This window comes from Scyliorhinus canicula, chromosome 10 (assembly GCF_902713615.1).
Source record: "Scyliorhinus canicula chromosome 10, sScyCan1.1, whole genome shotgun sequence".
In the NCBI taxonomy this organism is placed as follows: Eukaryota; Metazoa; Chordata; class Chondrichthyes; order Carcharhiniformes; family Scyliorhinidae; genus Scyliorhinus; species Scyliorhinus canicula.
Window position 1 is genome coordinate 66,004,939 of NC_052155.1, and position 13,291 is coordinate 66,018,229.

Consider the following 13,291-nt stretch of genomic DNA (forward strand, 5'->3'; position numbering starts at 1 on the left):
TTCCTGCACTCTCCCCATGCCCCATGATACCTTTAGTGTCTAAAAATCTATCTATTTTGTTCTTAAACATATTCAGTGATTTTCATAGAATTTACAGTTCAGAAGGAGGCCACTCGGCCCATCGAGTCTGCACCGGCTCTTGGAAAGAGCACCCTATCCGAGGTCAACACCTCCAACCTATCCCCATAACCCAGTAACCCCACACAACACTAAGGGCAATTTTGGACACTAAGGGCAATTTATCATGGCCAATCCACCTAACCTGCACATCTTTGGACTGTGGGAGGAATCCAGAGCACCCGGAGGAAACCCACGCACACAGGGGGAGTATGTGCAGACTCCGCACAGACAGTGACCCAAGCCGGAATCGAACCTGGGACCCTGGAGCTGTGAAGCAATTGTGCTATCCACAATGCTACCGTGCTGCCCTTTACCTCCATAACTTTCTGTGGTAGAGAATCCCATTGGTTCACCACCCACTGAGTGAAGAAACATCTCCTCATCTCAGTCATAAGTAGTCTACTCTTTATCTTGAGACTGTGACCCCTTGTTCTAGCTCCCCCAGCCAGAGGAAATAACACCCCTGCACCCAGTGTCGTGGTAGCACAGTGGCTAACACTGTTGCCTCTCTGTCTTGGTTCTCTGTCTGTGCGGAGTCTGTATGGGTTTCCTCCGGGTGCTCCGGTTTCCTCCCACAGTGCTGTTAGGTAATTTGGACATTCTGAATTCTCCCTCCATGTACCCGATCAGGCGCCGGAATGTGGTGACTAGAAGCTTTTCACAGTAACTTCATTGCAGTGTTAATGTAAGCCACTTGTGACATTAAAGATTATTATTATAGGTTTCAATTAGATCCCCCCTCATTTTTCTAAATTCCAGTGAATACAAGCCCAGTCTGCCCAATCTCTCCGCATACGACAATCTTGCCATCCCAGGAATCCGTCTGGTGCATTCCTTCCATGGCAATTATATGCTTTCTAAGATAAGAGACCAAAACCGCACACAATGCACTAGCTGAGGTCTTATCAAGACCCTGTATAGCTGCAGTAAGACATCCTGAAGTCCTCTGGCATTGGGAGCCAACATACAATTTGCCTTCCTAACCGCTTGTTGTACCTGCATGCTTTCTTTCCGTGACTGGTGTACTAGGACACTCAAGTTCCCTTGTATGTCAACATTTCTCAGTCTATCACCATTTAAATAATACTCTGCTATTCTGTTCCTCTGTCTGAAGTGGATAACATCACATTTATCCACGCTAATTTATCCTGTATCCTGTCTGAGGCCTTAAAAGAGTCCCTTGGTTTCTGTGGCCATTAGCACCCGGTTTCTCTGGGTTTCTGTGGCTATGACTCATCTTTCATTCTCACTCCACAGTATAAATATTTCCCACTTTCTCTGTTTGTTAGCTTTGACAAAGAGTCATCGGACTCGAAACGTTAGCTCTTTTCTCTCCCTAAAGATGCTGCCAGACGTGCTGAAATTTTCCAGCATTTTCTCCGGCTTATATTAACAGTGCAATGAAGTTACTGTGAAAATCCCCTTGTCGCTACACTCCGGCGCCTATTCAGGTACACTGAGGGAGAATTCTGAATGCCCAATTCGCCTAACAAGCATCTCTTTCGGGACTTGTGGGAGTAAAGCGGGGCACTCGGAGGAAACCCACACAGATGCGGGGACGATGTGCAGACTCCACAGAGACAGTAACCCAAGCCGGGAATCTAACCCGGGTCCCTCGCACTATGAAGGAACAATGCTAACCACTGTGCTGCCGTGAAAGTTACAGTCGCCCCAGAGTCTGCTCTCCCCTTTGAGAGAGAACTGACTGGTTGTGCTTTAACCCGAGAGTCACCACACCCTGGCTGAGGGGCAAGGACGAGAAAGCAGGACCTTCAAGGATAACCACAGCTGGTAGAGGAATTAAACCTGCTCTGATGCTGTTGCTCTGCATTGCAAAGTAGCCGTTCAGCCAACTGAACTAACCATTCCCTGAAGGGAATATACTTGTTTCAAAAAATACATATCTGGGCTAATATGATGAATTGTAAATTCAAAATTTTATTTGGAATGGTGATGGTATCAAAGGTTGGTAGAAGAGTTTTGTCAGTGACTTTTCAGATATTCTCCCACACTGGGAATGCTTTGACTGCTGCCATGCAGTTCCAATATAGGGGAGGAAAGCTTGAGAACTTTCCAAAGAGTATCCTACTAATATTACAACTACCAAATATGAAGTTTAAATCTGAAATTTGCTTAATAAATGTAAAATCATCTTTTCATGTGTTTATGACAGTTCCCTTCTCTGTAATTATCTTATTTCCTTCTCTCTTCACCAGTATCATTTTCACCTACAAATTATCACAACTGACCGCATTGTTAAAAAAAACAATACAAGTTACCAGTCAATTTAGACAATTTTTCTTTCTTATTTTCAGGTAATGATCTATTCCTGGTTGCCGTTCATGAACTAGGCCATGCACTAGGCTTGGAACACTCCAATGATCCCAGTGCAATCATGGCCCCATTTTATCAATATATGGATACAGAAAACTTCCAGCTTCCTCAAGATGACTTACAGGGCATCCAGAAGATATATGGTGTGTAGCTGCATTTCATGGTGTAGACTTTCAACTTGTCATTCAGGCATAAAACTGACGTTTCCCATTGATAACAGTGAAAAGGATAATTGGATGAAAATGAGAATACGAATGAGAAATATATTAGTCATGATTGAATGGCAGAGCAGCCTCGATGGGCCAAATGATCTAATACTGTTCCTATGTTTTATGGTCTTATGGATTGTCTCTATAACAGGTTATGTTCTTCAATACTAGTTTTATACTCAGATGGCAAGTTGGAAATCTAACCCAAATTTTAATATCTGAAAGTAAGTAGCTATTATTCTTGATTTAATAGGTATCTGTCCACACTTTTAAATAGGTCCACCAGATAAGATTACACATCCTACAAAACCTTTACCTACAGTACCACCACATCGTTCCAATCCACCATCTGATCCAAGAAAGCCTAGCAGACAACCAAGACCTCCTCGACCGCCGACTAGGGATAAACCTTCCTTTCCAGGTGCCAAGCCTAACATCTGTGATGGCAATTTCAACACTCTGGCTATCTTACGGGGTGAAATGTTTGTTTTTAAGGTAAGAGTTGTTCAAGTATTATTAATGTGTATATATCTAAGTTTAGACTTGAGCAACAGATTTTCCACTCAGTGATCAAAAATGTAAATGTCACCACAATCCCACAGGGCCAAAGGCTGTTCTCCCCTTTGAGGACCTGAGGACCATCACACCTCAGACAAGGTTGAGAAGGCAGGGCCTTCATGAATAACATCAGCCGGTACGGGAATTGAACCCGCACTGTTGGCTTCTCTTTCCACCATGAGCCAGCCATCCAGCCAACTGAGCTAACTGATAGATTCAACCAGAAGAGCAATTTCTTTTGATCCTATTGGAGCTATCGACCTCAAGCCATTACATGTGGTGGAAAGTCAATATGCAACATCAAGTTACATTACCAACTTTGCCTTCCACTGAGACAATTGGTAAAGGATCTTTCCCCTTCAATGCATGGAGAGCACTTCACTCACTTGCTGGTTAATTTTCAATATTGAAGAGAGAGTGGTTGGAAGAATGAGTAGAACTAAATGGTGTAACCAAAACTGGGACCAGGATCATCTGAGCATATTGGGAGATTGATGTGGCCTTCTTTGACACTGTTTATTTATTACTCAAATAAATCTCCTTCCAGAGAGAAAAGATTGTGTATTTTTTTTTCTTGTTACTTTGGAGTGGGTTTTAAAATGTTGCATTAAATATACATTTTTTTCTTCCACACAATCTTGCTCTCTTTTAGACGAGAGAGATTTCTAAGTTGGAAACTAATACCATCTGAAAATCATATAAGAAACATTGGCCAGAACCTTCTGGCTGTTCGTACCAGCAGGATCTTTGGGTCCCACCGACACCAGGGTTCATCTGCCAATTTGGATATGATACAGAGTCTCCGCGACTGCACAAACATCCAGGCCTATGATACTCAGCACTTAATATACAGGCAGCTGTTATTATTAAAATTATAAGTCCACTTTCATAATTTAAGAAGTGTTAATTTTCCTTCACATAGTATTTTAGTTCTGACATTGCTTCGTGACCACCCTGAAAGGAAGAGAATGAGAGCACAACTTTTAAATGTTTAATCTAAAATTTGTTTTCACTCAAGTAGCTCCACATGCTTCTGTACATTATAAAGCTGAATCTTCACATTAAAAGCAGCAGGAGTGCATATTTTGTAGATTGATAGTTTTGATGCTGGACAGCACATTGTTACAGCAAATCATTACAATTGGGGCCAGATGGCTAGGAGAAAGATAAGTTTCATAATTAACTATTTTATTATACATCATTTTGCTCATTTAATTATTCTCAGTTCATACAATATGTTTCCAACTGTGCTGAAGTGGGGCTCAGCAATCTGTTGAAAGTACAGGCCCTGTTGTATTGAATTCTGTAAATGCAACCTCTAGTTTCTGAAGCATCGGTGTTTTCAGGGACAGGTATAAATACATGGAAGACTGACTGAATTAGCTTTCTGTAAAAAAACAAGTGGGATATACATCGTCAGCCTGCCCAGGAATAATTTGTTGTGCTATTCATTTTTCTTCAGCTCTTCATAATTTAGCGAATAAATAACAAAGTTATCCTGCAGGATTGGAACTACACACTGCTACATTCTGCTGACTGGGTCAATCAGTTAGCAGAGTTTGATTTGAGAAGATGTTGTGTACACTTGTTAGATAAACCTGAACTGGTCTTGAGACTACTTAAGTCCTTAGTCCAGAACACTTTCCAGAATTTTGTCGTGGCTTTGTTGTGCTTAAGTAAGAGGTTGTAATTAACAATCAACTTTGGCAAGTTGGGTAATTACTGAAAAATCAAAATTGATCTTGTTTGAGTTCATGATTGACTTTAGACCTCAACTGTACTGAATTTGGATGAATAATTCTTGTAGTCCAGTCAGAGACCAGGGGAGAAACGAGTATAGGAGAAGCCCATTCGTTAAGGGTGTATTTTAACCCTATCTGCCAGACCTGAATAACTGTAAGTTTACAATTTGGTTGGAATGTGTGGTTTACATCGCGTTGCATCATGTTTCTGACATGTGCATGTCCTCCACCACCTGATTAACCCACCGGACAGGCAGGGTAGGTCACCCACATCAGGTAGGCAGGGGCTTAACCAACATACAAGAGTCATTGGCGTCACATTGCCAACTTAAATAAAAATCTTGGTAAGTCTTTATCGACCTGACAATGAGGTTCTGCATCGTCAATGAGGCACAGCAGTCAGAAGAGACCAGAGTAAGTGTTAATATGCTTTTCTGAGGAAGCCCTCCAGACAAAATGGCTTTCACAGAGCATGTAATGCTCTGGGCAGCACAGTGGTTAGCACAGTTGCTTCACAGCTCCAGAGTCCCAGGTTCAATTCCTGGCTTGGATCACTGTCTGTGTGGAGTCTGCACGTTCTCCCCGTATCCGCGTGGGTTTCCTCCGGGTGCTCTGGTTTCCTCCCACAGTCCAAAGATGTGCGGGGTAGGTGGATTGGCCATGATAAATTGTCCTTCGTGTCCAAAAAAGGTTAGCTGGGGTTACTGGTTTACGGGGATAGGGCGGAGGTGTGGGCTTAAATAGGGTGCTCTTTCCAAGAGCCGGGTCAGACTTGATGGGATGAATGGCCTCCTTCTGCACTGTAAATTCTATGAAATGATTGATAGGTAAGGCAGCAAATGAGTAATGCAAGAGGAGATAGTTTGGATACACATTCAATGAGGGGGAAAGGAAAGGCATCTAAAATGTAAACTCCCGAGATGAGATTAAAATGAAATAAATTCAATAAAAAAACAAACTGATTTTTTAAAAAGAGAGAGAAGAAATGTAAAAGGAAATAAACAGAGAAAAGCGAGTGAATGAGAATAGATTACGGGCAACATATAAGCAAAACAAAAGTATTTTATAAAATATACAAAAGGGTAGTAAATGAAATGTCAGGGCTTATTGGGATCAAAAAGGAGATTTTCTTGTGGAGGCAAAGAGCACAGCTGAAGTAATGAATAGGTCCATTGCAACAGTCTCCAATAAAGAAAAAGAGTCTGTAAATTTTACAGTAAAAGAGGAAGTAATGGAGTCATTGGGTAAAATATAAATAGATGCATGGAGGTAGTTAAAAGGTAGCATGCAAAGTAGAAAACCATCTGGCCTGGATGAGATACATCCTGGTTACTAAGGGAAGTAAGGATGGAAAGTGGAATGCTCCCACCACAATTTATCAATTACCTTCGATATGCAAGTAGTGCCAGAGGACTGGAGGATGGCAAATGTTACACCCCTATTCAAAATGGAGGGTGTGATGGACTTGGCAACTATAGGCCAGGTAGCCTAACCTTTGTCATGGAGAAACTAACAATCCAGTACAAAATTAATTAACACTTGGAAAACCACTGGGTTAATAAATGAAACGCAGCACAAAGTTGTGAAAGGCAAACTGAGTTTGGCTAATCTAATTTAATTGATTTCTTTAACAAAGTAATGAGGAGAGGTGATGAGGTTAGTATCGGTAATGTTGTGTAAAGGTGCTTGATAAAGTACACATAATAGACTTATTAGCAAAATAAAAGCCCATGAGGTTAAAACAACAGTTGCTGCATGGATGCATGATTGGCTGAAGGACAGAGAGCAGAGAGCAGTTGGTGAATGGTTATTTTTCAGACAAGAGGGAAGTGGTGTCCCCCAGGGATTGGTGTTGGAACTGCTCTTTTTGATATATATTATTGACATAGATTTCAATATAATGGGCATAATTTCAGAGTTTGTAGATGACACAAAACTCAAAAATGTACTTAACAGTGAGGGGGGGTATAGTATGGATTGGTGAAATGGGCCTGCACATGCAAATGAAATGCACCAATTGTCATGGAAATGTCACTTTAAGAAATGTTTGTCTTCTCAAGTGGCTGCAGTGATGTAATTGTGTGGGTGGAGCTGGGCTCTGGCTCTGCTTTGTACTTTCGTTTTGAGCTGGAAGCCGTTTGTGGCTCTGAGTTTTACTTTTGACTTTCAGTTGGGGAGCTGAATTCAAACCGAGGGTGTATTTTGGTCTCTCTCTCTCTCTGCATGCTAAAGAATGTCTCTGGAGCACTTGATAATTTCAAAGTAACACCTGTTTCTGTAAGGAATGCAAACCTACTGTTTTGTAGGTAAAAAGGGTGTTTGGCTTATGGATGTTGTTAGGAAAGTTACTAAGGGTTACCTATAGAGTACTGTATCTTGGGGGGGGAGGTATTTGTGTTGGTAGTTGATAAGATGTTTAATGTGTGTTTATAAAATGTTAACTGGATTCATAGAATAAACATTGTTTTGTTTAAAAGTACTTTAGATCTCTGTTGCATAACACCTGGAAAGTGTGTCCTTGTGCTCCTCAGAACCAAAATCTATTAAAAGTTGTGGGTCAGGTGAACTCCATGATATACTATCATGGCCCATAATACAATGAGATGCGCAAAGTATTGCATTTTGGAGGTGGGAGGAATATATATGCTACAATTTTAAAGGAAGTCCAGAGAGATCTGAATGGTATGTACACTGAAGATTCTGGAAAAAGTTGAGAAGGCTGTTCGAGAGATTGACATAATTTTAGGTTTTATAAATAAATGCCGAGACTATAAAAGCAAGGATACTAACCTAAATATAAGGAAAAGATAATTATACAGTAAGTTATTATCTGGAATGGAATGTACAGTCTGAGAAGGTGGTGGAAGCAAATTTAATAAAATGTTTCCAAAGGGAATTAGATGAATCACAGAACCTCAGAATTGTTGCAACGCAGAAGGAGACCATTTGGTCCATCGTACCTGCTTTTTCCCCAAACCCCCTGCACATTGTTTCTATTCAAGTAATCATTTAATGCCCTCTTGAACCTGCCTCCACCACACTTTCTGGCAGTGCATTCCAGACCCGAACAACTCATTGTGTGAAAAAGTTTTTTCTCACATCACATTTACTTCTTTTGCAAAGCACTTCAAATCAGTGCCCTCTTATCCTTGATCCTTTTACGAGAGGGAACAATGTATCCCTTTCTACTCTGTCCAGCCCCATCATGATTTTGAACATCTCCATCAAATCTCTTCTCAGCCTCCTCCCCCCCCCAAGGAGAACAGTCACAACCTCTCCAATCTATCCCCGTAACTGAAATTTCTCATCCTTGGAACCATTTTTGTAAACCTCACCTGAACTCCTTTTAATGCATTCACATCCTTCCTGTAGTGTGGCGCCCAGAGGTGTACACAATGTACCAGCTGAGGTCTAATGAAGGGTGAGAATTTCCAGATGTATGAAGAATAGGTAAGGAGGTGGAGTTAATTGGCATCAGCACAGATACAATGGGCTGAATGGCCTCCTTCTGTACTGTATCATTCTATAATTATATTTTTTGCCCCCCAGGAGATGCACTTTAATGAATTCATTGTGTGAGAAGTGCCTCAAAATGTCCTTGAAAGGTTGGATAAGGTGCCATATAAATATAAATGCTTCGAACAGGCAAGTCTTGTGTTTTCCCAGTTATCAGGCAACCGCCATTACCATTATATATCACCTCTTGCTATTATATTATGTGCCAGTTTTTTTGTTTAAACATTGTGTAGAATTCAAGCTGCTTTTCAAACCAATTCTTAATGAGTAATTTTCTAGCTTAGCAGTCCTGGCAGGCAGCCTTGCCTGCCGGGAACATATATTAATTTAAATGAATGCATGGAAATGTTGTGCAGTGCATGCCTGAGTTTCTGGTATGTGCTCCTGGCAGGAAGACTGCCCACCTAGAGAGGCAGAATAATTATCTCTTTAGTCTTTATTGATAATAAGAGCTCCTTGGCTCAGTCATTAGTTGCTGACTCACACACTGCCTCAGTTACCACAGTGGTGGTTGTGAGCAAATACACAAGCATAGATCATTGATCCCTGTACTATAGATGGCTTTAGACATGTACATGTAAAAGGCCCAATTTCTGGGACCAACAATCGTTGTGTTAGGCCTATATTTCAGAAGTTCCTAACAGCCCCTGAAACCAGCAGTGTTAATCCTTATGTATGTTAGAATCCTGGCTCCTGTTTCAGATTCACTTAGCGAAATTAGGGCTGGGATTCTCCCGGAATTGGCGGGGCTGCCCGTACCGGAGCCAAGAGCGGCGTGAACCATTCCGGCATCAGGCCGCCCGGAAGTTGCGGAATCCTCCGCACTTCCAGGGGCAATGCCGGCGCTGGAGGGGTTGACGCCGCGCCAACCGGCGCTGAAGGGCCTCCGCCGGCTGGCTGCACAGGACTGCCAGCGTGCTCTGGCGCATGCGCAGAATCGCCAACGTGTTTCCTGCGCATACGCAGGGGCTTTCTTCCCTGCGCCAGCCAGGTCGGAGCCTGGCAGAAGCCGGTGCGGAGGGAAAGAGTGCCCCACGGCACAGGCCCGCTCGCAGATCGGTGGGGCCAGATCCCCCCCCCCGAGGACTCCGCTAGACGGCCGACAAGCCAGGTCCCGCCAGGATGGACCATGTCCATTTCACGCCAGCGGGACTGGCCTGGAACGGGTGGCCGCTCGGCAGTCAGCGTCAGAACGGCGGGATTCTCGCGCCCCCCCGGCGATTCTCCGACCCTGGCGGGGTGGTCGGAGAATCCTGCCCTAGGTGTCAATGAGCATGCAAAGGATTCATCAGAAGCAGCAGGACCGATGAAAGGAAAGTTTTTTGTCAGCATTTCTTAAAAATCTGTCTATGGAGGAAGAACTTGATGATCTACCATGATCGTAAAGAATGGCGGAGCAAGCTCAAAGGGACGAATAGTCTACTACTTCTATTTTCTATGATTCTATGAGAACAGGAGTAATACCTTAAATTCACAAATCAAACACAACCAAAGTGCACTCTCATTGACACCACCTAAATCCACCTGTATTTCTGGTCATTTACACAGCCTGAGCTACTAAACAAATAATAAAAACTCAATTTTGGCATCCAAGCATCCTTGGTTAAACAACCTCCCACACTAATTCTTTCCTGGTTTTAACAGATGACATTTCACACTAGTTACTGTTTGCAACAATGCCCTGTGGTGTCCAAATGGGTCATAAATGGTCAATTCCTCAAATTACACAGCAGAATTTGTTCTTAAATCATCAGTAAATCTATTTTATTAAGGTGTTGAGGGTTGACCTGACAGTGGAGGTGCTGACCTTCAGGTGGAGCAACTATTCACAGCAGTCTCTAAAAAATGAGTTAAAGCCCCAAGAGTCTGTTGTTAGATTTTACCTGCATATCCCTGTGGCACATTCGGTTTTGCTGTAAAGCCAGCTGAACAAAACCCATTATTTATTTATTTTTTATTATAAATTTAGAGTACCCAATTCATTTTTGCCAATTAAGGGGCAATTTAGCATGGCAAATCCACCTACGCTGCACATCTTTGGGTTGTGGGAGTGAAACCCATGCAAACATGGGGAAAATGTGCAGACTCCACACAGACAATGACCCAGAGCCGGGATCGAACCTGGGACCTCGGCACCGTGAGGCAGCAATACTAACCACTGCGCCACCATGCTGCCCCACAAAACCCATTATTAATGTTCAGCACTGAATGGTGGCATTCAGCATGGATGGATGCATTTGTTTATGGATTTGTTTATTGTCACGTGTACCGAGGTACACTGAAAAGTATTTTTGGGCGAGCAGGTCATTTCGTACATAGGAGAAAATAAACTAAAAAGAAAATACATAAAAGGGTAACACAAGGTCCACAATGTAAATACATAGACACAGGCATCGAGTGAAGTATACAGGAGTGTAGTATTAATCAGGTCAGTCCTAAAGAAAGTCGTTTTGGAGACTGGTAATAGCGGGGAAGAAGCAGTTTTTTAATCTGTTCCTGCATGTTCTCAGACGTTTGTATCTCCTGTCTGATGGAAGAAGTTGGAAGAATTAGTAAGCTGGGTGGAAGGGGTCTTTGATTATGCAGCCCGCTTTCCCCAGGCAACGGGAGGTGTAGGTAGAGTCAATGGATGGGAGGCAGGTTTGTGTCATGGACTGGGCTGTGTTCACGACTTTCTGTAGTTTCTTGCGGTCTTGGGCCGAGCAGTTGCCATACCAGGCTGTGATGCAGCCAGATAGGATGCTTTCTATTGTGCATCTGTAAAAGTTGGTAAAAGTCACTTTCCTGAGGAAATATAGGTGCTGGTGTGCTTTCTTGGTGGTAGTGTCGACATGGGTGGACTAGGACAAATTTTTGGTGATGTGCACACCTTGGAATTTGAAGCTGTCAACCATCTCCACCTCGGCCCCATTGATGCAGAAAAGGGAGTGTACAGTACTTTGCTTCTTGAAGTCAATGACCAGCTCTTTAGTTTTGCTGGCATTGAGGGATATATTGTTGTCGTTACACCACTCCACTAGGTTCTCTCCACTAGTTTCCCTATCTCCCTCCTGTATTCTGATTCGTCGTCATTCGAGATCCGACCCACTATGGTCATGTCGTCGGCAAACTTGTCGATGGAGTTGGAATCAAATTTTACCACGCAGTCGTGTGCGTACAGGGAGTATTGTAGGGGGCTAAGTATGCAGCCTTGCGGGGCCCCGGTATTGAGGATTATTGTGGAGGAGGTGATGTTGTTTATTCTTATTAATTGTGGTCTGTGGGTCAGAAAGTCGAGGATCTAGTTGCAGAGTGAAGAGCCAAGTCCTAGGTCTTTGAGCTTTGCTATGAGCTTGGCTGAGATTATGGTGTTGAAAGCAGAGCTGTAGTCAGTCAATAGGAGCTGATGTAGGAGTCCTTATTGGGATGAGTTATTGGGAATCCTCATTGGGAAGGAGCTCTTGGGATGAGTGTAGGGCCAGGGAGATGGCGTCTGCTGTGGACTGGTTGCAGCGGTATGCGAATTGCAGTGGATATAGGCGTTCTGGGAGTAACATATTCATGACCAACTTCTCGAAGCACTTCATTACGATTGATGTCAGGGCCACTGAACTGTAGTCATTGAGGCACGTTCTTCTTTGGCACCGGTATGATCTTCTTGAAGCAGGTGGGGACCTCGGAGTGGAATAGGGACAGGTGAAAGATACCCGCGAACACATCTGCCAGCTGGTCCATGCAGGCTCTGAGTGTCATTGATATCTAATTAAATACTGTATCTCACAATTACAGATGGTCATTTCTACCAGCTACGATAATTGTTAACTTTGCACCAAATGTATCTCTCCATAACCTGTATAATTTAGATGTTAGATTAAAAGCAAAATTTTCACAAGGAAATACCAAACATCATGCTTATTTACAGTAGTCTGATGCTGCGCAAAACCTTTTGCATTTTCACTTACTTCTCACTGAAGTGTAAGTTAGGACAGTAAGTTATATCTTCATTTGAAAGAATTAGAACATAGAACATACAGTGCAGAAGGAGGCCATTCGGCCCATCGACTCTGCGCCAACCCACTTAAGCCCTCACTCCACCCTATCCCCTTAACCATCCAGTAACTGCTCCTAATCTTTTTGGTCACTAAGGGCAGTTTAGCATGGCCAATCCACCTGACCTGCACGTCTTTGGACTGTGGGAGGAAACCGGAGCACCTGGAGGAAACCCACGCACACACGGGGAGAACGTGCAGACTCTGCACAGACAGTAACCCAGCGGGGAATCGAACCTGGGACCCTGGCGCTGTGAAGACACAGCGCTATCCACTTGTGCTACCATGCTGCCCCCCAAAAATTTGTTTTTATTGTAAAAATGCATTATTTAATGTGCTGGTACTTAAATAAATCATGGAAACCCCACAGCGCAGAAGGAGGCCATTCAGCCCATCAAGTCTGCACCGACCCTCTGAAAGAGTACCCTATCTATGCTGATCTATCCCCCTAAGCCTACAAGACACTAATGGGTAATATATCATGGCCATCCATCTAACCTGCACATCTTTGGACTGTGGGAGGAAACCTACACAGACACTGGGAGTACGTACACACTTTACACAAGACAGTCACCTGCTGCTGGAATTGAACCCAGGACCCTGGTGGTGTGAGGCATCAGTGCTAACCACTGTGCCACCGTGCCACCCCAAAAATGTAAAATCTCGCTGGACTGGAAGATCTCTGGGCAAAATAACTCTTTGTTCTCTGTGGCAGATATTTGAATTTTTTCACGTCTCCCTTTGCAGCCTCAGGTCAGTTATGTGGGGCGGAATTCTCTGCTCC

The 13,291-nt window shown here is 43.2% G+C and overlaps 1 protein-coding gene across 2 annotated transcripts in view; it reads left to right on the forward strand.

The window, feature by feature from the left end:
* LOC119972429 (matrix metalloproteinase-16-like) overlaps positions 1 to 13,291 on the forward strand; it is a 320,314-nt gene that overhangs the window by 214,628 nt on the left and 92,395 nt on the right. For both annotated transcript variants that reach the window (XM_038809101.1, XM_038809102.1), the window contains 2 exons: positions 2,436 to 2,597; positions 2,941 to 3,158. In XM_038809101.1, coding sequence (XP_038665029.1) covers positions 2,436 to 2,597; positions 2,941 to 3,158 — 380 coding nt within the window. The remainder of the gene's footprint in view (positions 1 to 2,435; positions 2,598 to 2,940; positions 3,159 to 13,291) is intronic.